The sequence below is a fragment of the Mastacembelus armatus genome, chromosome 13, assembly GCF_900324485.2.
Source record: "Mastacembelus armatus chromosome 13, fMasArm1.2, whole genome shotgun sequence".
In the NCBI taxonomy this organism is placed as follows: domain Eukaryota; kingdom Metazoa; phylum Chordata; class Actinopteri; order Synbranchiformes; family Mastacembelidae; genus Mastacembelus; species Mastacembelus armatus.
This window is the reverse complement of record NC_046645.1, coordinates 24,128,372-24,147,689: the sequence shown is the minus strand read 5'-3', so window position 1 is coordinate 24,147,689 and position 19,318 is coordinate 24,128,372. Positions and strand designations below refer to the sequence as shown.

At 42.4% G+C, this 19,318-nt stretch overlaps 1 protein-coding gene across 1 annotated transcript in view; it reads right to left on the bottom strand.

The window, feature by feature from the left end:
- Positions 1-4,913: 4,913 nt before the first annotated feature.
- Positions 4,914-19,318, bottom strand: part of slc8a2b (solute carrier family 8 member 2b) — a 122,458-nt gene continuing 108,053 nt past the window's right edge. The window contains exons 11-16 of the mRNA XM_026328534.1: positions 18,371-18,474; positions 13,056-13,073; positions 10,109-10,233; positions 6,573-6,672; positions 5,703-5,981; positions 4,914-5,290 (exon numbers count right to left, since the gene is read on the bottom strand). Coding sequence (XP_026184319.1) covers positions 4,914-5,290; positions 5,703-5,981; positions 6,573-6,672; positions 10,109-10,233; positions 13,056-13,073; positions 18,371-18,474 — 1,003 coding nt within the window. The remainder of the gene's footprint in view (positions 5,291-5,702; positions 5,982-6,572; positions 6,673-10,108; positions 10,234-13,055; positions 13,074-18,370; positions 18,475-19,318) is intronic.

The window sequence follows — 19,318 nt, the reverse complement described above, 5'->3', positions numbered from 1 at the left end:
AAGTTAGTCTTTTCCTGTTCAAAATATCAGAGTAAATGCAGTCACTAAACAAATGTTTGTTAGAATAATGTTTCTAATATGTATGTCGATTGCTTTGACTGTGATTTATAAATGGGAAATCTTCATTAATATGTACCTAGGATCAAAATATGGTGTTTTCTGCCTTTTACCTTTAGGAGCAGATGGTAACCACCTGACTGTGTCAAACATATCAAACATAAGGAATACAAATACTGCCAAATGACTTTAGCATACATTGAAATAAAGTTATAATAGGTCAATGGATTTTGTGTTCTCCCCAGCACCTGTACACATTTCCATACATGAAAAATTCTCCATCAGGTCCATGCATTCAGTTTCTCCCTGCTCTATAAGTCCAATCCCATGTTTATTTTTGTTACTTCTGCACAGGACACACTTGGACTGAAGACAGTAATTTTAAACAGAAATACTGTATAGTCTTATGGTGATGTGGCAGCAGCTGTATATGAGATCTATTGTCTCATACTTGAGTTTGCAATTTAATGTAAAAAATAATGACTCAGACACATCATGCCTTGAAAATAAATAAACTATATTCAAATAAGCTCAACTTCACTTGATTAAAGACCTTCATTTTCTTTCAGTAACACATTACACCTCATGCCAAATTCTCAAAAACAAGTTACGTTTTTCTAAATGTTTTTTCACATTTCATAAAAAAAACTTAAATATCATCTTCAGTTATTAATTTATTACAGTATTGAATAAATGTATATGTCTATCACATGATATTGTAGTAACTCAGTCATTATTTCCCTACAAAGGTTCAGGCAGAGAGAGAAATTTTCAACATCACAGGAAAAAACTTTACAGAGACACATCAAAGATCAAGACCTGGGAGGGAGCAAATGGGAGAAGAGGAGGAAATAGCGGGAAAACACTAACACAGACACAGAAATATTGTACACCAACAAACAAAAAGATGACCAGGGATGTTGCTTGTTGCAGACACAGCCTTGACACAACACAGTACACTCTCTTTTCACAGCTTCTGAAGGTAACAAAACAAATATGCAGTAGACATTGACTCCATGAATGCAGCCTCTGTGTGTTTGTTTGTATGGAATTGTGGTTGTGTCTGTGTGTGCCACTTGCTCACTTTAGTTCACAAAGAGCCTCTGGTGCTTGGGACTGTGGGGAATCAATCTGAAAAAAATATGCCTATAGGCGTCCATCACAGTAGACCATGCTGCTAACACACGTACACAAGGATTCATCATGCATCTGCAGAGGAACACAGAGGGGAAGCAAACACAGACACACACTGGGGAGGAAGGGGTGAGGAGGAGAGGCTGAATTGGGGGGGGGTAACATCTAGTTACAGAACAGCAAAGGCCAAAGCCAGACAGTTAGTACAGAAGTTCATGAAAACATGGAGCATTGTCCGGACATTGTAGACAGTTCTCTTATTGGGTGCTGAGCCACATCTGGGTCACATCTGCTGGAACAAAGCTGGGAACGCAGGGCCCAGTTATAGATTGTACAAGAGTTCAGCAGACCTGTGTGTGTATGTGTGTGTGTGTGTGTGTGTGTAAAATCTCGGTCCCACCTGGTGGTTCAGAGGGGGGATGACTGTTACGACCTCACACACCACTGACTCACCTCAGCCACTACAAAATGTCCCTCTTTAGCTCAAGACAACCCAAGACTGACAATCATACTGGCAATGTTCCACAGTTTCTTCATGTAAACATGCTACTTACACTCAAAACTCCTCCTTCAGGAGGACAGGATGCAGAAATCAACCTTGGCGAATGGTTACAACTAGCACTGCAGCAGAAAAACATATAAACTGACCTTTCGTCAAAGCGATGAAGGAAATAGGATGCACAATGAACCTAAACTCCTTGAACTAAACTCCAAACTGTTCGTCTCAAGGATCTGCAGCACAGCTTATCCATAGATAAATAATCTCCTTGTAAATAAATAAATATCTAAATTGTCTCATGAGAAAACATATACACAAGTAAGACACATAAATCAACAGGGAACAGACTTCAGATGGTGAGATGAAACTATGTTTGGTTATATTAAACTACACTGTTCAAACAGGAGCTTTCTTTGTGGAAAGTATATCAAAATCTAATCCACTGAATTCAGGAACAATGTAATCTACACTACCAGCTGTATATACTGATACTATTCTATATATTGTTTAGAAATACCAAAAATCTACCTTGGCTATAGCTGCAAGGAAAAGATACAAAATTGATTTTAGAAAGTTTACAAAGTATATTAGCTAAGGGTAAACGAATCAAATCCTTCTGATGTTATCGTTTATAACAGTAATAACAAATTCCACTATAGCACTTATCATTTGTGAGTGAAATGTTTGTAACCCACCTGCAGCATAAAGTAAAATGTCCCCCCAGAAATGGACTGAATGCGACTGATATCAGGCAGTGACTATTACGGTAATAAAGTGATGCTCCAGTGTGATAATTCTCCAGCTAATGATGCTGATGTCTTGATGCATCTAAGCTAATAGTAAAGTATTTGATTATTAGAGGCTGAACTCTGCTTGCTGCATTTATTCCCACATTTTTTTTCAGCTCCACATTGGGAGGAATAAAGCTGAAATGTCAGCGTGTAAACGTGGCTGCATGTGGTTCAGTGTTTTCTACTGCTGTGCACCTCTCTCATTGTGCATTCACTGTTCATGTAGCAGCCAGTAATTTCAGTAGCTTGTGAATATTTTTACTGCATGTTCCAACTCTGTCGTGCAGTACTGAGCAACACATACATGCCTTGAAGGTTAGTTTTCTAATGTGCTTTCCACTGAACACAATCTGTGTTGGTGTCTGTGAGTGAAACACAACATTACCACTCCTGTACTGTTTATACAGTGTGGTCCAGCCAAATCAAAGCACTGTCTGCTTATGACAGACTGCAAACAAACTCTGTTTACACTACATGATTTTTAGCATGTCTTGGATGTATATTGTGCTCTAAGCACAGACAGACGGGCAGGGACACATGATAACAGTATTCAGCTGGACCAGTGGAAACAGCTCATAGTGACTCTCTCTCTTCATGTATCCCACACCAACAGTTTGTCGACTAAAGAAAAAATAAACACACAAAACAGTCTATTGTTACACAGTAAGTTACTTTAAATAAAGTGCAGCCTGGACAGTTTGTATAGCTGAAAGCTTGAATATTAGATTTTCACTTGAGAGTTTTCCTTAAGGCATTGTATGTGTGCTATCATGAAGCATCAGTGTGATGACTAACATCCTGCATCCTAGTAAACATGTAGATTAGGATCTTGTCCTAACCATAAATGCTGTAAACTAAATGTTCACTGATTGGAATCTGGCTTGTCAGTTTTAAAGCCACATCAGTGTAATTTTGTGGCTTTAGAAGGTTCACTCTGGAATGTAAACTAACACTGTTAAGTCTTATTCGACGATCCATGCATGTTAGTCTGACCATGCTGCTGTCACTACAGGGAAAGGATTAGTCTGTCAGGGAGCATGCCACAGTAATGGATCAGTCTGCCGCTACACACAAAGACACTGTGTGTAGTTCAGATCTCAGTCCACCTGGATGGAGCAAAAAGCCTCGAACAGTGTTTACATTTTACACGAGGAAATGTTCTTTTTGTTCGCCTCAGACCGACACACTGCCTGCACACACAGCTTAACACCGGCTGAGCAGACACTAATGCAGGGATGGAATTTACAGGTGGTTTCTGATCATTCTCTGCGACATAATATATATATGACTTATTAAGTGGATACGCTTCATATCTGGCTATACATGCAGGAGATAATCCTTCAGTTAGATTTATAAACCTGTCAAAGAGAGAACCATCTGATAAAGAGACATGTCTGGTTTTTGAGGAAGCATGGCTCTTTAAAACCTCCGAGTCGACTTTTATTAAACTTTTATTCCACCAGCCTGTCATTCACTTTAGGCTCTTTACTAAATTATTATTCATCTCCACACACATTAAAGTGTCTTCACTTTCCTGATGTTTGGGTTCTGTGGCGCGACAGTCTGTTCATGAATTTCAAAAGCCCTGATCTTTTCTGACAGCAAACACCTGACTGCTGTTTTTATCTTCTTTTTGACAAAAGTAGCTACACGTTCTCAGGAGCCCACTTTCCACCCACCTTCACAATTGCAGGCATCAGTGCCAGTTGAAAACACTACACTCTATATGTACACTGGTTTTGTATTATTTACAGCGCATGTGGAGAACAGCCTTCAACTATTCTGTGCATTAGACAAGCATCAGCTCCTGTAGTAAACAAATTGAATGTTGTTGTTGATACTGTAAACATTTCACTCCTTTTTTCACACAGTGCTCCACCTCCTCAGTGAAGACAGGTGAAACAGAGGAGAGGTGGGAGGGACAGGTATGCTGTGGGAAATAGACGATGTGTGGTGCGCACAGGTTTCTGTTCTATCTTCACACTAATAGGCGCTTCCCTATCAGTGGTCTGAGCCTCCAGTGCAGCCCAAACCCACCTGGCTTTACAATAAACCCAATGTGCTACAGAATGAAACAGAGCTCCAGAGGAGACCTGATCCCTTTCACCTCTAAAACTCTCTTACTAACTTTCCTGCAGCTTGTATTCACACTTCACGCCTCTAACAAACACTTCCTCCCACCTCTTTATCAAGCCTGTGTGTGTTATGGTCAGTGTACACAAGTGTACATACAGTGTGAGGGTGAACATGTATCTAAACTATTGGAGCATCGCTGCATCACAGACGAGGACACGTGCAGGCTGCATGAACCCCGTTAAACAGATGGATCTTACACTAGTTTGATGTTAAACTGTGGACTGTATGGACCGAATGTTTAGGGATATGTGTGTGTTGCTGTGCATTATTCTTCCAGAACTTTCTCCATCTCCTTTTTAAAAGCCGTTGATGTGGCAGTAGGCCTCCAGGCTGGAGAAGAGGATATAAAGGAACCACAGACCCAGGAACAGCAGGGTTGTCAGGAGGCGAGACATCCTCGGGCCGCCCAGCTCTCCGCCGATGGAGGGCCGGCGTCTGAACAGGAGCACACCCATGCAGATGAAAGCGAAGATGGTGAAGAGTGTGACTGAGAAGGCAAGAGACCCTGGGTCCACCTTGAACTCCTTCCCTTTGATTTTCCAGTAGATGGCGGCCACCGACCAGGCCACGCCAATCCCCAGGAACACGTTGACAGCATTGCTGCCAGTGACGTTTCCAACAGAAGCATCAGCGTGTTGGTCCTGCATGGCGGCCACTTTACTGGCAAAGGTGTCTGAGATGGGAGAAAGAGGTGGGAAGAGTAATACATATGCTTTCAAACACGTCCACACACAAACAGAAGCATCTGCTTGCTCAAAAGGAGATACCATCGAAAACACAGACTTTATGTGACAGTGAAGTCCAAGGTGTCAGGAGACAAAAAATAAATAAAAACAGAGGGCTGTAAATATACACAAAGAGATCACAAAGAGACCAAAAACCACTGCAAAAACACAGAAAATCACCATAGAGACAATTTGTCTTTTCCAACCCTGGTATGTTCCTGTACAGGAGGGGTGAGGGGACATGTATATGTCTTAGCCCAGGGGCCTGTTGTCTCATAATCCATCCATTTTCAATACTGAGGGAAGGATTGTGGGAAGACATGAAGTGTCATGATGCTTATAAGGGGGATATTCACTCACCTGGGATAGAAGTTCCCAGTGCCACAAACACCACAGCGGTCACGGTGTCCCGGAGCCCCACCGTGCAGCCGAAGTGTGACGCCAGATCGCCGATGATGGCGGTGAGGAAGCCGATGACGCTGATGGAGACAAAGAAGCAGGCCCAGCCGTTCCAGTACTCCGTGGGTGGTACACAGGCAAACAGAACCTTCCAGAAGACAGTGAGGAAATGCATGACGTAGTCATAACAAGATGGAAGGCGCTCCTCTCGACCTTCTTCATCATCATCATCACCGTCACCTGAGGGCAGAGAATCTCAGTGAGCTTACAGCATGTACAGAAACGTCATGGTGTCTATAGGACTGACAGGTTTCATGTCCATGACACTGTAGGATCAATCTGAAAATCACACATCATTTTCAGGGGCTTAAATTCACTTTATATGCTCAAACAGTTGCACAGAGGAATATCTACTGTCTGCAGTGAAGTGGTTCTTCCAGCAGATGGTGGCCTTCACTCACAATTCTCCCACCAAAGCTGGTTGACTGTGAAAGCCGCCTGTGCTCATGTGTTTCAACATTTTTATTCCCCACAGACGTGTTCATGAACAGAGAAGTCTGTGCAGCTGACAGGCAGGTCGGAGGCTGAGGTCTTTTACTGCTGTGGTTCATGAGCCTTATTGACTCAACACCAAGTTACACTAAGCTCAGGTGGTTTTCTGCCTTTTAGTGGTTCATAATCTAATCTGTAGATATTTTGCATTAGACTGTACTGCACAGTACAACGGGTAGGTTTGGTTTCAGAAATGTGTATCTTTACAAAAAAGAAGCCAGTGAGTTGTTTTATTCGCCCGGTGTTTGCAGATATACCTTTCTCATACACACAGCTCACCTGCACTGACGGTCACCGCCTCCACAAACTGCTCCCTCCAGGAGTGTGTGCCGATCACCAGCGCCAAGTTGGTCTTCTTAATGAGCTTGTCAACGGTGCTCTGTCAACCACAAGCACAACACACGTCATTATCGGCCACTTACAGCTGAGCTCGAGGGTTTATGAGGTGGAATTAAAGAGGCTGTGATTATGGGAAATGTTCGGATACGTCACCCTCTGCTGCTTTGAATGTGACCAATACTTTATTGTATTTTCTAAAAGTTTAACGTCTGGGGACATGTGTTGTTCTGTTTGTGGCAGAGAGTGGGCTGAGGACTGAATCCACATTCATGCCTGTGTGTGAAGTATGAAGCTACAGTCAGCAGCTGGTTAGCTTAGCTTAGTATGAAGACTGGCTCCAGAGGAACCAGCTTTACACCAACAAAGGTCACTAACTGTCCAAATTACAGTGGTGTGAAAAAGTGTTTGCCCCCTAAACCTAATAACTGGTTGGGCCACCCTTAGCAGCAACAACTGCATCAAGCGTTTGTGATAACTTGTAATGAGTCTGTCACAGCGCTGTGGAGGAATTTTGGCCCACTCATCTTTGCAGAATTGTTGTAATTCAGCCACATTGGAGGGTTTTTGAGCATGAACCGCCTTTTTAAGGTCATGCCACAGCATCTCAGTCGGATTCAGGTCAGGACTTTGACTAGGCCACTACAAAGTCTTCATTTTGTTTGTCTTCAGCCATTCAGAGGTGGACTTGCTGGTGTGTTTTGGATCATTGTCCTGCTGCAGAACCCAAGTTCACTTCAGCTTGAGGTCACAAACTGATGACCAGACATTCTCCTTCAGGATTTTTTGGTAGACAGCAGAATTCATGGTTCCATTTATCACAGCAAGTCTTCCAGGTCCTGAAGCAACAAAACAGCCCCAGACCATCACACTACCACCACCATATTTTACTGTTGGTATGATGTCCTTTTTCTGAAATGCAGTGTTACTTTTACACCAGACGTAATGGGACACACACCTTCCAAAAAGTTCACCTTTTGTCTCCTCAGTCCACAGAGTATTTTCCCAAAAGTCTTGGGGATCATCAAGATGTTTTCTGGCAAAACTGAGACCAGCCTTTATGTTCTTTTTGCTCAGCAGTGGTTTTAGTCTTGGAACTCTGCCATGCAGACCATTTTTGCCCAGATTCTTTCTTATGGTTAAGTCATGAACAGTGACCTTAACTGAGGCAAGTGAGGCCTGCAGTTCTTTGGATGTTGTGGGGTCTTTTGTGAGTCGTCACTGTGCTCTTGGGGTAATTTTGGTCGGTCGGCCCCTCCTGTGAAGGTTCTCCACTGTTCCATGTTTTCACCATTTGTAGATAAAGGCTCTCACTGTGGTTCTCTGCAGTCCCAAAGCTTTAGAAATGGTTTTATATCCTTTTCTCTCAATTACTTTCTTTCTCATTTGTTTTTGAATTTCTTCAGCTCTTGGCATGATGTCTAGCTTTTGAGGATCTTTTGGTCTACTTCACTTTGTCAGGCAGGTCCTATTTAAGTGATTTCTTGATTGCGAACAGGTGTGGCAGTAATCAGGCCTGTGTGAGGCTAGAGGAATTGAACTCAGGTGTGATAAACCACAGTTAAGTTATGTTTTAACAGAGGGGGGGAAAAAACTTTTTCACACAGGGCCATGTAGTTTGGGATTTTGTTTTCCCTTAATAATAAAAACCATTTAAAAACTGTATGATGTGTTTACTTGTGTTATCTTTGACTGATATTTAAATTTGTTTGAGGATCTGAAACATTAAAGTGTGACAAACATGCAAAAAAAAAAAGAAATCAGGAAGGGGGCCAACACTTTTTCACACCACTGTATATGTTGTTTGATTAATCTGTTACACCTGCAATATCCAGCAGACATAACATAAAAACTGTCTGTGCATCAGTAATAACAATGTGTATATAAATACAGTGTGAGATTGTTGTCATAACTTCAAGCTGATTTTCTAATTTCCAATTTAGGACAATACAGCTCAGACACAAAAATGAGCAGACAACACAACCTTTGACCTACACTCACACTGCTCAGCATCTGCCACAGAGAGAAACAGGCAGGTCATGACTCTCCTCTTCATTTATTTCTGCACACAGGAACAGTGTTTCTCACGCTGAGCCTGGGCATACTAAATCGAAACGCCAATCACACTGAATCACATTATTCCCTGTTTGTTCCCGCTACCCACAAATCATAAGAGACAAGGCAAATTACATTTCCACAAAGGGTCAGTAGACTTCACCATCAAACAGACGATGCCAGGACTGAAGTTTAGTGGCTGGTGTTTAGAGTGAGGCTCAAACTACAGGCTGTTCATCTGTTTTGTTTCTTCCCTGAGTGCTCTCCCTGTCTGTAACAAACTCTCAGCGTGTTTCTTTTTAAGTAGCTGACAGTGAGGAGGGTGTTTCATTTGTTTGCTTCCACTGTTACATGTGGTATTTACTTTAATTTGTTAAGTTATTTAAGAAAAGAATAAAAACACATGCATAAGAGTTGAGGTTTCCTGAGAAATGGACACACAAACACACATCAACTACAAATTCCACTAATATTCAGTGTAATTTCAAAGAAAAGCTGCAGCTGAAAAACAAGGAACTGCTGTTTATTGTATGTTTGAGTGAATTTCATACCTCAGAATAATGAAAATAGATAGATTAGCAATATAAAGCCTTACTGCTATGACTCTGAATTGAATGTATTTCGTGAGTACTGGCTTATGTGCAGGTGGCTGTTTTTATGTGCTTATAATCCACCTGAGTCCAGTGCACATTTCACATATTTGGCTTGCTCACAGTCCACTTCCTATGGTCTTGCTCTTTGCACAGGGGGACCCAGAGGAAAGTTGAAAGGCAGCACTCTGTACACACCACAAGAGTCTGAATTCTGCGTGCTTTGAGCGAGCTGCTGTATCAGGGGCAACTCATGCATTTTCAATAATTCAAACCATATTAGCCCTGCTCGCTCAGAGAGTTCAGCCCCAGGCTCAGCAGTGTGAGAGTAAGTGTAAAGGTAGGGTTATGTAACAAAGCCAGAAATGCACAGTTCAGACGTTTTTCTCCATAAAATCACTGTGTACAGGAAAAGGAGCACAAGGGTTAACATTCCTGCTCTGCTTTTTTTAGGAGAGAAATGCTCAAACATACTGGGTCAGACCTGGAATTACATGAAGTCTTTTACGGTCGATGTTCAGAGGCCACGTTTATCATTCCACTTCCTTTGGCAACTCTCTCCTTTATATTATTTCTAACAACAACAATGCGATGATCTGGCCGAATAGTAAACTTTAAAGTTGCTATGAGCTCCCATCTGCACATCATCACCATTTGTTTTGAGGATATAAAAAGAGCTGCAATAAAAAACCAGACTAGTACTGGAATGAACTGGCAGCCACAGTCAACCTGCACGCTGCATTTCACACGCTGTGCAGCTGCAAAGCAAGAACAAAGATGGTGCTGTTCTTCCAGGAGAAGCCATGTAAGGGAAATAAATAATAGATGGGGCACCTTGAATTCATATGACTCCTCAATGACCACCTCCAGACGGCTGTGCTCTCCCAGAATGGGCTTCCCCATCTCAGCTATCCTCCGGGCCTCCTCCTCCTCAGCACTCATCTGCCCCTCCGCCACCTCTGTGGGGAGACGGGAAGGAGGAAACAAAACAGACGCCAAGAGTGACTGAAAAGTCAAAGATATTAACAAAGATATTCCACCTTTTTCATTAATAGATTGTCAGTCAGCACTTTATGTAGAGCTGCACTAAATTATTTGAGTCTGAAATGTCCTTCTGAGTGTGTTTGTGTGTGCTCCTGCACAGTGTGGGAGGGCGACATGAGAAGATGACAGATGGGCGATATAAGTGTGTGAGGAAGCAGGAAAACAAAAGCACAATGACACAGAAAGCTCAGAGGAGCCACAGAAGAAGAAGAGCAGGGTGGGACGGTTCTTCCAAAATGTAAAGACTAATATTTGATTGGTTTGCTGCTTCACTGAAGGTCAAAATGAAAGAGGAAATATTCTTTTTGATTTAAAAAAAAAAACTAAACAACACCAGCTCTGTCCTATCTGCTCACTCGAGTCACACTGCACTAGATGACTGACTGACTGTGTCACATGGTTCAGGATACAGTTTAAAGCAGCTCAGATAATGGGGTGAAAGGCTGGTGAACTAGTACTGCAACATAAACAGACAACAAGCTAACAAACAAAACAGACAACATGGAGCGAGTCTGTGTTCATTTGGAGCATCACTGCCAACTTTCTTACTGGAGTTAAAAGGGTCACGTTCACATTATGATGCACACAGTAACACTAAATCCTATTGTTTGAAAAGTGGGATTATTTCAGTTGCTGTTTAACAGATGAACAGTTTCAACAATGTCTGATGCTGACAAAAGGAAAAGTCAAGAAATCTAAGATGTTAACTTTTCCTCCTGTCTGTGATCCAATTAAAAAAGGGTTTTCTCTGCTACACATCAGGCCTTTTTCAGCCGGTGTGAATGATATAATTTCAGATGTGGTAAATCCACCTGTGAGGATTTCTTCTTCTGCTTCCATATTGTACTTGAGAGAAAGTTACACTAAATTTGGAACAAGAAGGGATTAATGCTGACGTGGCCCAGTTCGTGTTATTGATTTGCTGCCAGCAGCAGTTACACCAATCAAAGTTCATCCCACAGACATAACTGGGAAATTGAACCATTCAGGGATTGTTTTACAGCTGAACACCTCGTCTGCTCACACTAAAGATAGATCATGACATTGGTGGTCCACAAAAAGCTTTGGAAACACCTGGAACCAGCCTCACTCTGTGCTGAGTAGCCTTTTCTCATTGGCCCTTCTTAATAAAGAGCTCAGTTTGTGTGTCCCCACAGTCTTATTAAGAAAAGACTAATACAGCATATGGTAACCCTGCAGTATATGTTCACAGTATATCAGGCTGCCGTAAATACACATGCACAGACGCATGAATGCACACATGGCAGCACTGACTTTGCTTCACTTTGACGTCCATCGTCAGCCCTCCCCTGCTGTGACAGTCGAGTGAGGCCAATGAGAAATCACCTCCAGGACAGTGAGCATCAGTATGTGTCATCATCCCACAGGTGCTTCTCCTACAGCTCCTGTCTCTGAATTCCACTACCTGCAGTCATCTGTCATTTGAGGTCAAACCTGACCCGTTGCTTCACACTAACGACTTCGAGTGGCAGCGGAAGGTGTTTTGAATTTTGAGACTTCACCACAGAAAACCCAGGTGGTGTTAGTGCCCTGTGCACACTGGCTATTAATAAATCCTCCTATTTACAGTTTATTCTAAGAAAATCTGATGTCCTCAGCCTGCTGCTGTTTGGAGTTTATTTTTTTTTCATTCCCACGTTTTCATTTGTCACCAGCTCAGTGGGCTGTCAGTTAGCAGGGGGAGGTTCCCTCCTTCTTTGCAGGTTGACTAGATTTAGATTTGGCAGTAAACACATCACAGACTCACTTTTTTTTCCTACTGCTCTCTTCATTTTCTGATAAATTCGAGAACAACTTTCACATAAACAAATCGGGTTTTCAAGTGATCCCATTTATGCTCTTTATCCTCCCACACACAAAGCACTGAAACAGTCACTGAAAGCAAAATCATGCAAAATTACCACATATGGTTGGGCACAACAATGACAGGAATCTGTAAGTGGCCTCATTTGGTTGCCTAAGAAAGGCCACAAACATGGTGCTCAAGCTGCATCAACACACAAAAGCAACACAAAGTCTAGAGCTGCCGACTCATTCGTACACATTTATGTCCAAAGTGTGCTGTGCTGAGATTTAACAAACACTCATCGCTCCTCAAAGCAAGGCTATAAGAAGCTGGAAGAGCTGCCAGAAATGTGAGCCAGGGCTGGGGATCAGACCAGTGACCAGAGTCTGACCTGTACTACCACTGACAGAATGTGGGTTTGAGTTAATAAACTCAGCAGGTTCTCCCTGGATAATTACAAGCTCGAAATGATAAACCCACAACAACAGCAGGACATCTAGAAACCTGCATAAACATGTTTTTTGTGCAAGTGAGTGAGCTGCTGTGAAAAACAAAACAAACAAAATTCATTTAATGCTTTTTTCTGTTTCTAACAACAGCACAAAAGCAGCAGAGCAAACTGGAAGACTGAACCAGGCTGGATTTATCACACACTGGTTGATGCTTGTTCAAGTCACCGCTTCAGATCAGTGCTGCTGGGTTCATTCAGAGTTAGAACTAAAATGATTGATAGAACATTGATATGCAACTATTTTGATAATGTTTCTATCATCTTTTTAAGCAAAAACAGTCTGAGATTAAGAACATCATCACCTGCTAAATCCATAATTGAAAGTAACTGTTAGTTACAGATCTACTCAGATTTGCAGACAAATCAAATCAAGCTTGGATCTTCGGTTTGAAGGAGAAGGAATAATCAGATGGTGTTACCTTGGTTGAGCAGCAGAGCTGTAAAAAGATGAGGGGGGGGGGGGACAAGAGAAAAGAGCAGTGAGAAACAGCACAGATCAACAAAATCAAAAACTCAACGTAATAACGCACAAGACTAAAAACACAGAAAAAAGAGAATAAACACAAATAAATCTCTAAGTTGATGAGACACTGTGGTGACTGCTTCTTAAACTGTCTGAAAATCTTCGTTCTATTGTTGACATTTTAAAGACAAAAGGTGTCCCTGCCTGTAGGGACAGGTAATGGATGAATGAGTTGGTCTCTGAGTGAGTGTGTACTTGTGTGTGTTTCTTTGTGCTTAAGATAAAATGAAACTTTATTGATCGTGTGAGTAAAGTGGGTCAGTGAAGCAGCTAAACAGCAGAACAAACAAAAGACAAAGAAAAGAAGTCTGTCATAAAAACCCACAACAGACACAGAGTGTGGACACTACAAAAATATGCTGCACTTCAATTTTGCTGCATGTATTTTACATTTAAATACAAGCTAATTATCAGTGACACCAATCCTTTAATAAAACAGTCATATGTTCCTGTTTTTAGATTTATGTATTTCTGCAACATTAAAAGGTTTTATAGTTAGGGCTGATTATCATTATATTTACATATATGTCTCTTCTGAACTGGTGTTGATGCCACACACGAGAACCCACATACATTTTTGTTAAATATACATGTCTTATACATTTTGCCATACAAGTTGTTAAATGTTGTCCACAGGCAGGAGATTGTGCAAGACCTAATTGTCTAACTGCATCTGGATGCATCTCTGGAGGAAACAGCAGCCATAAATAATGATTTCTACCTCAGTCCCTGCCCTCAGACACTTCTCTTCTTATCTCTTCTCTTCTTATCAAACATCAATTTCTAACTGGATGTTCAGCTCGGTGGATCAGTGTAGCCTCCATGATTTCACCCATTTAGTGCAGTTATTTCTCTCCTCCACCTCTTCCTTTCTCCTTCCACAACCATGGACCAAGTCCTGCCAACAGCAGCTCCACCTGCAGCTTCTTCTCAGACATGTTCTGGATCAGAAGCAGCTATAAACCGTCTGTGGTGTGAAGATGGTCAGCAAACGCTGCTTTGGTTACTCTTTGTATATCTGCACTATAGGTCTTCTACTGTCCCTGTTTGAGTGACCAACACAGACACAGAACGTATGTGCTGGTTGACCATGGCTGGAGTTTGTGTGGTGTGTTCAAGCACCCGGTTTTACTGTTGATGTTATTCAATAGCCTGGTTGAGCTTCCTATCAGACTATAGTTATTAGTCAGTAGGTCCCTACTCACCGAGCGGAACCTACTAGGTTCAGTAGGTTGTTTTTATCCTACAGATCTTAACTGTCGTCATCACATTACGTAAGTTACGTCCTTAAGTTTAAGCACGACAACTACTCTTCTTCTTCTTCTTTTCCTTTCGGCTGCTCCCTTCAGGGGTCGCCACAGTGAATCATCCGCCTCCATTTAACCCTATCCTCTGTATCCTCCACACCCACACCAACTATCCTCATGTCCTCCTTCACTACGTCCAAGAACCTCCTCTTTGGTCTTCCTCTAGGCCTCCTTCCTGGCAGCTCTAACCTCAGCATCCTTTTACCAATGTATTCACTGTCCCTCCTCTGAACATGTACAAACCATCTCAATCTGACTTCCCTGGCTTCTTCTCCAAAACATCTAACATGAGCTGTCCCTCTGATGTCCTCATTCCTGATCCTATCCATCCTCGTCAATCCCAGAGAGAACCTCAACATCTTCAGCTCTGCTACCTCCAGCTCTGTCTCCTGTCTTTTTCTCAGTCAGTTTTCTCATCTGTCAGCCTGTCCATCAGCACAGCAAACAAGAAGGGGCTCAAAGCCAATCCTTGGTGCAGTCCCACCTCCACCTTGAACAACTCTGCCACCCCTACAGCACACCTCACCACTGTCTTACAGCTCTCATACATGTCCTGCACCACTCAAACATACTTCTCTGCCACTCCAGACTTCCTCATACAAAACCACAGCTCCTCTCTCGGCACCTTGTCATACGCTTTTTCCAAATCTACAAAGACACAATGCAGCTCCTTCTGGCCTTCTCTGTACTTCTCCATCAGCATTCTCAAAGCAAATATTGCATCTGTGGTTCTCTTTCTTGGCATGAAACCATACTGCTGCTCACAAATGCTCACTTCTGACCTCAGCCTAGCCTCCACTACTCTTTCCCATAACTTCATTGTGTGACTCATCAGCTTTATTCCTCTGTAGTTTCCACAACTCTGCACGTCTCCCTTGTTCTTAAAGATGGGCACCAGTACACTTCTCCTCCATTCCTCAGGCATCCTCTCACTCTCCAAGATCTTGTTAAGTAGCCCAGTCAGAAACTCTACTGCCACCTCTCCTAAACACTTCCATACCTCCACAGGTATGTCGTCAGGACCAACTGCCTTTCCACTCTTCATCCTTTTCAATGCCTTCCTCACTTCATCCTTACTGCTCTTTGCTACTTCCTGCTCCACAACAGTCACCTCTTCTACTCTGTGCTCTCTAACATTTTTGTCATTCATCAACTCTTCAAAGTATTCCTTCCATTTTTCCATCACACTTGTGCCTCGCCAACCTGTACAAATCCACCTCTCCCTCCTTAGAGTCCAACCTATCATACAAATCCTCATACGCCCTTTGTTTGTCCTTTGACACCTCTACCTTCACTTTATGCTGCATCACCCTGTACTCCTGTCTGTTCTCTTCTGTCCTCTCAGTGTCCCACTTCTTCTTAGCTAACCTTTTCCTCTTAACACACTCCTGAACTTCCTCATTCCACCACCAAGTCTCCTTATCTACTTTCCTCTTTCCAGATGACACACCAAGTACTCTCCTACCTGTCTCCCTGATCACTTTAGTTGTAGCTGTCCAGTCATCTGGAAAAACCTCCTGACCTCCCAGAGCCTGTTTCAGCTCCTCCCTGAAAGCCACACAACACACTCCTTTTTCAACTTCCACCACTTGGTCCTCTGCTCTGCCCTTGTCCTCTTCATCTTCCTCACCACCAGAGTCATCCTACACACCACCATCCTATGCTGTCTGGCTACACTCTCCACAGCCACTACTTTGCAGTCACTGGTCTCTTTCAGGTTGGAACGTCTGCAAAGATGTAATCAACTTATGTGCTCCTGCCTCCACTCTTATATGTCACCCTATGCTCCTCCCTTTTCTGGAAAAATGTGTTCACTACAGCCATTTCCATCCTTTTTGTAAAGTTTACCACCATCTGTCCTTCTGCATTCCTGTCCTGAATACCAACCTTCCCTCACCAACATGTCCGTTGAAGTCTGCCCCAATCACCACTCTCTCACCACTAGGGATACCCTGGATTACCTCATCCATCTCCCTCCAGAATTTCTCCTTCTCTTCTAACTCACATCCTACCTGTGGGGCATAACCACTGACAACATTCAACATCACACCTTCACCTTCCAGCTTCAGAATCATCACCCTATCTGACACTCTCTTCACCTCCAGAACATTCCTAGCAAAATCCTCCTTCAGGATAATTTCTACTCCACTCCTCTTTCCATCCACACCATGATAAAACAGCTTGAACCCTGCTCCTAATCTAAAAGCCTTCTTACCTTTCCACCTGGTTTCCTGAACGCACAAGATATCCACCTTTCTTCTCTCCATCATATCAACCAACTCTCTAGTTTTCCCTGACAAAGTCCCTAGATTCAAAGTCCCTACTCTAAGTCCCTACTCCTGCCCTTCCTCTTCTCTCTTTGCCCACGAACATGCCTTCCTCCTCTCCTTCTTCGACCAACAGTAGTCCAATTTCCACTGGCACCCTGTAGGTCAACAGCACCAGTGGCAGTCGTTGTTAACTTGGGCCCCGACCTATCTGGTATGGAAGTCATATTTGTGATTCGCATGTTTGATTTGGCTTAGATTTTATGTCGGATGCCCTTCCCGACACAGCCCTCTGCATTTACCCGGACTTGGGACCACATGAAGACATTGGATTGTGCCCCCCTGTGGCTGCATTACGACAACTACTCTGTTACTCAGCAATAAAAAGTCTTGGTTAGGGTTAGCAAGTAAAACGTCTTGGTTAGGGTCACACACTGGAGTCAGGAGTGGAGCCAGCCTGGATCCAGCTCCAGGTGATGTTCCCTGACACACGGTTGACCATTGTCGCTGCTAGTTCTTTACTGTTCACTTCCATCTTTTCCTTGGGTTGTAGTCCTGCCCATGTAAGATGCCAAGAATAAAAGAAGCTAAAACAAAGCAATTGATGAAACATGTTTTTAGAGACATGAGATGCATTTCCTCTAATCTGCTATCTGAAGCATCCAATCACCAGCTGATTTCTGATAAAAGGGCATGTTGATCCACGAAAGAGCTCTGTGGAGTCCTGCTTGTCAGAAAAGAGCTTTGTGACAGCGTTCAAGACGGTGGACAAGAAACGACTTCAGGGCCAAGTGGGGAACCATCTGTTAAGGAAACTGAGATGTATCCACACCCTCAAATTATTCCCTATACCTGCCTGCACCCCTGAGCCCCATTCCTTAGTCAGCTTCACACTCCTTACTCTCATAGCACACCATCATTTTCCAAGTTTAAAAAGCATAAATACAGCAGTTTTTTAAACAAGGTACCAGATGCTTGGTGACAGTGTGTTGCTGCTTCAGATCTTGTCCTCATCACTCGTTTTAAATGTCAGTAAATATGACCTCACTACACAGCTGCTGTATTAGGTAATAAACCCTCGCAATTAGGGTTAAAAAATTCGATGAACAAAAACATACAGCATTAGCATTAGCAACTGACGATGCTAATGCTAATGCTGCTAATGCTAATCACCATTGACTCACATTGGCTCCAGTAGTTGTAGTAGGCTCCTACTGACCCATATAAATAGGACTGATATACACTGATAATGACTATTCAATAGTATTTCTGGCTTAGGGTTGGAGTTAGTATTTCTGTTTAATGGTCTGATTAGAATATAGATTTCTTTACATAAAAAAAATGCTCAGCAGCTTAGTGATGCCTGCTGGTCAACATAATATTTTTGAGCAGCAATTAAGTTTCACACTTCAGAAAAATGTTAGTGACAATAATTACAACCAGAGGTTTGGCCCTGGCCTCACTAACTATAATCAAAATAAGAAGTTTTGTTGTGTATGTGTGGCTGCAAAGTCGGAAACAAATAAACTGCATTGTTAAAAACATATTCAAAGAGCAGCCATTTGTATCCATGAAACAGACTGATGATAATATCGACTTTATTACAGTGTCCATAAAAATCATATGTATGTACATACCTGAGATTCCTCTCTTTAGCCAGCGTGGCTCCTCCAACACAATGAAGAAGTTTTCATGCTTTTCATATTCTTCGTCATCAATTATCCTCACCTGGATCGTCTGACTGCACACACAGAGACACACACTGTCAGTCGCACACACAAGGTAAAGCATTTCATTCATCAGCAGGTACTGCAGGTACCAGCATGTCGATAACAGCAAGTCGTCTTTGTTATCAACCTTAAAAACAGAGCATCAGTAAAGTTAAAAAGAAAGAAATGTGCTGAAACAACAAATTAAAAGAGAATGGAAAAGACAGATTTTGATGTGCTCGTTTCTATGTAAAGAAAATGCCAGGACATTGTGTTTCTCTCCAATATATATCTAAAATACTGTGAGGCCATGGTAATGCTGCACAGTATTGGAGCTTGTTTTAATCCTATTTGTAGACATTTTTAGAGTGGTCTTAATACGATGAACAACACATGCTTTTAATGTCCTTGCAGCCTTGTGCAGCTGGACTCCTTAAATGAATAGAGGGCATTTATGATTATTTATCAGTGCTGTGTTGAAAGTGAATCAGAAATGGAACAATCTCTTCAGAATCAGGCTGCTACTGCTGAGCAGGTAGTGGACAGTGGCTTTTTCCAGCTGTAGCTCTAAAAACAGCTGCTGAAACTCTGGGTGTTTTACACAGTATGGAACAGGTGGTCAAAGGGTCACTTATGTGTTGGGCTAAAGCATGCATGTTTTTAGTGTTTTAGGGTTTTAGATGCCTGTAAATAACTGCCAGCAAGTTTCTTTGCCAGGTTGTCTGTTGAGACACCATGTTCCATGCCTTAAGTTCCTAATTTTTGCATGCCTCAAATCAGCTCGCTTTCCCTTTTTGGAAATTTGATCATCGACTACCTTTTGTTCTCCCAAGTTTAAGTTAAGTTGTCTGCCTCTTGTTTGCATGTGTTTTCTGG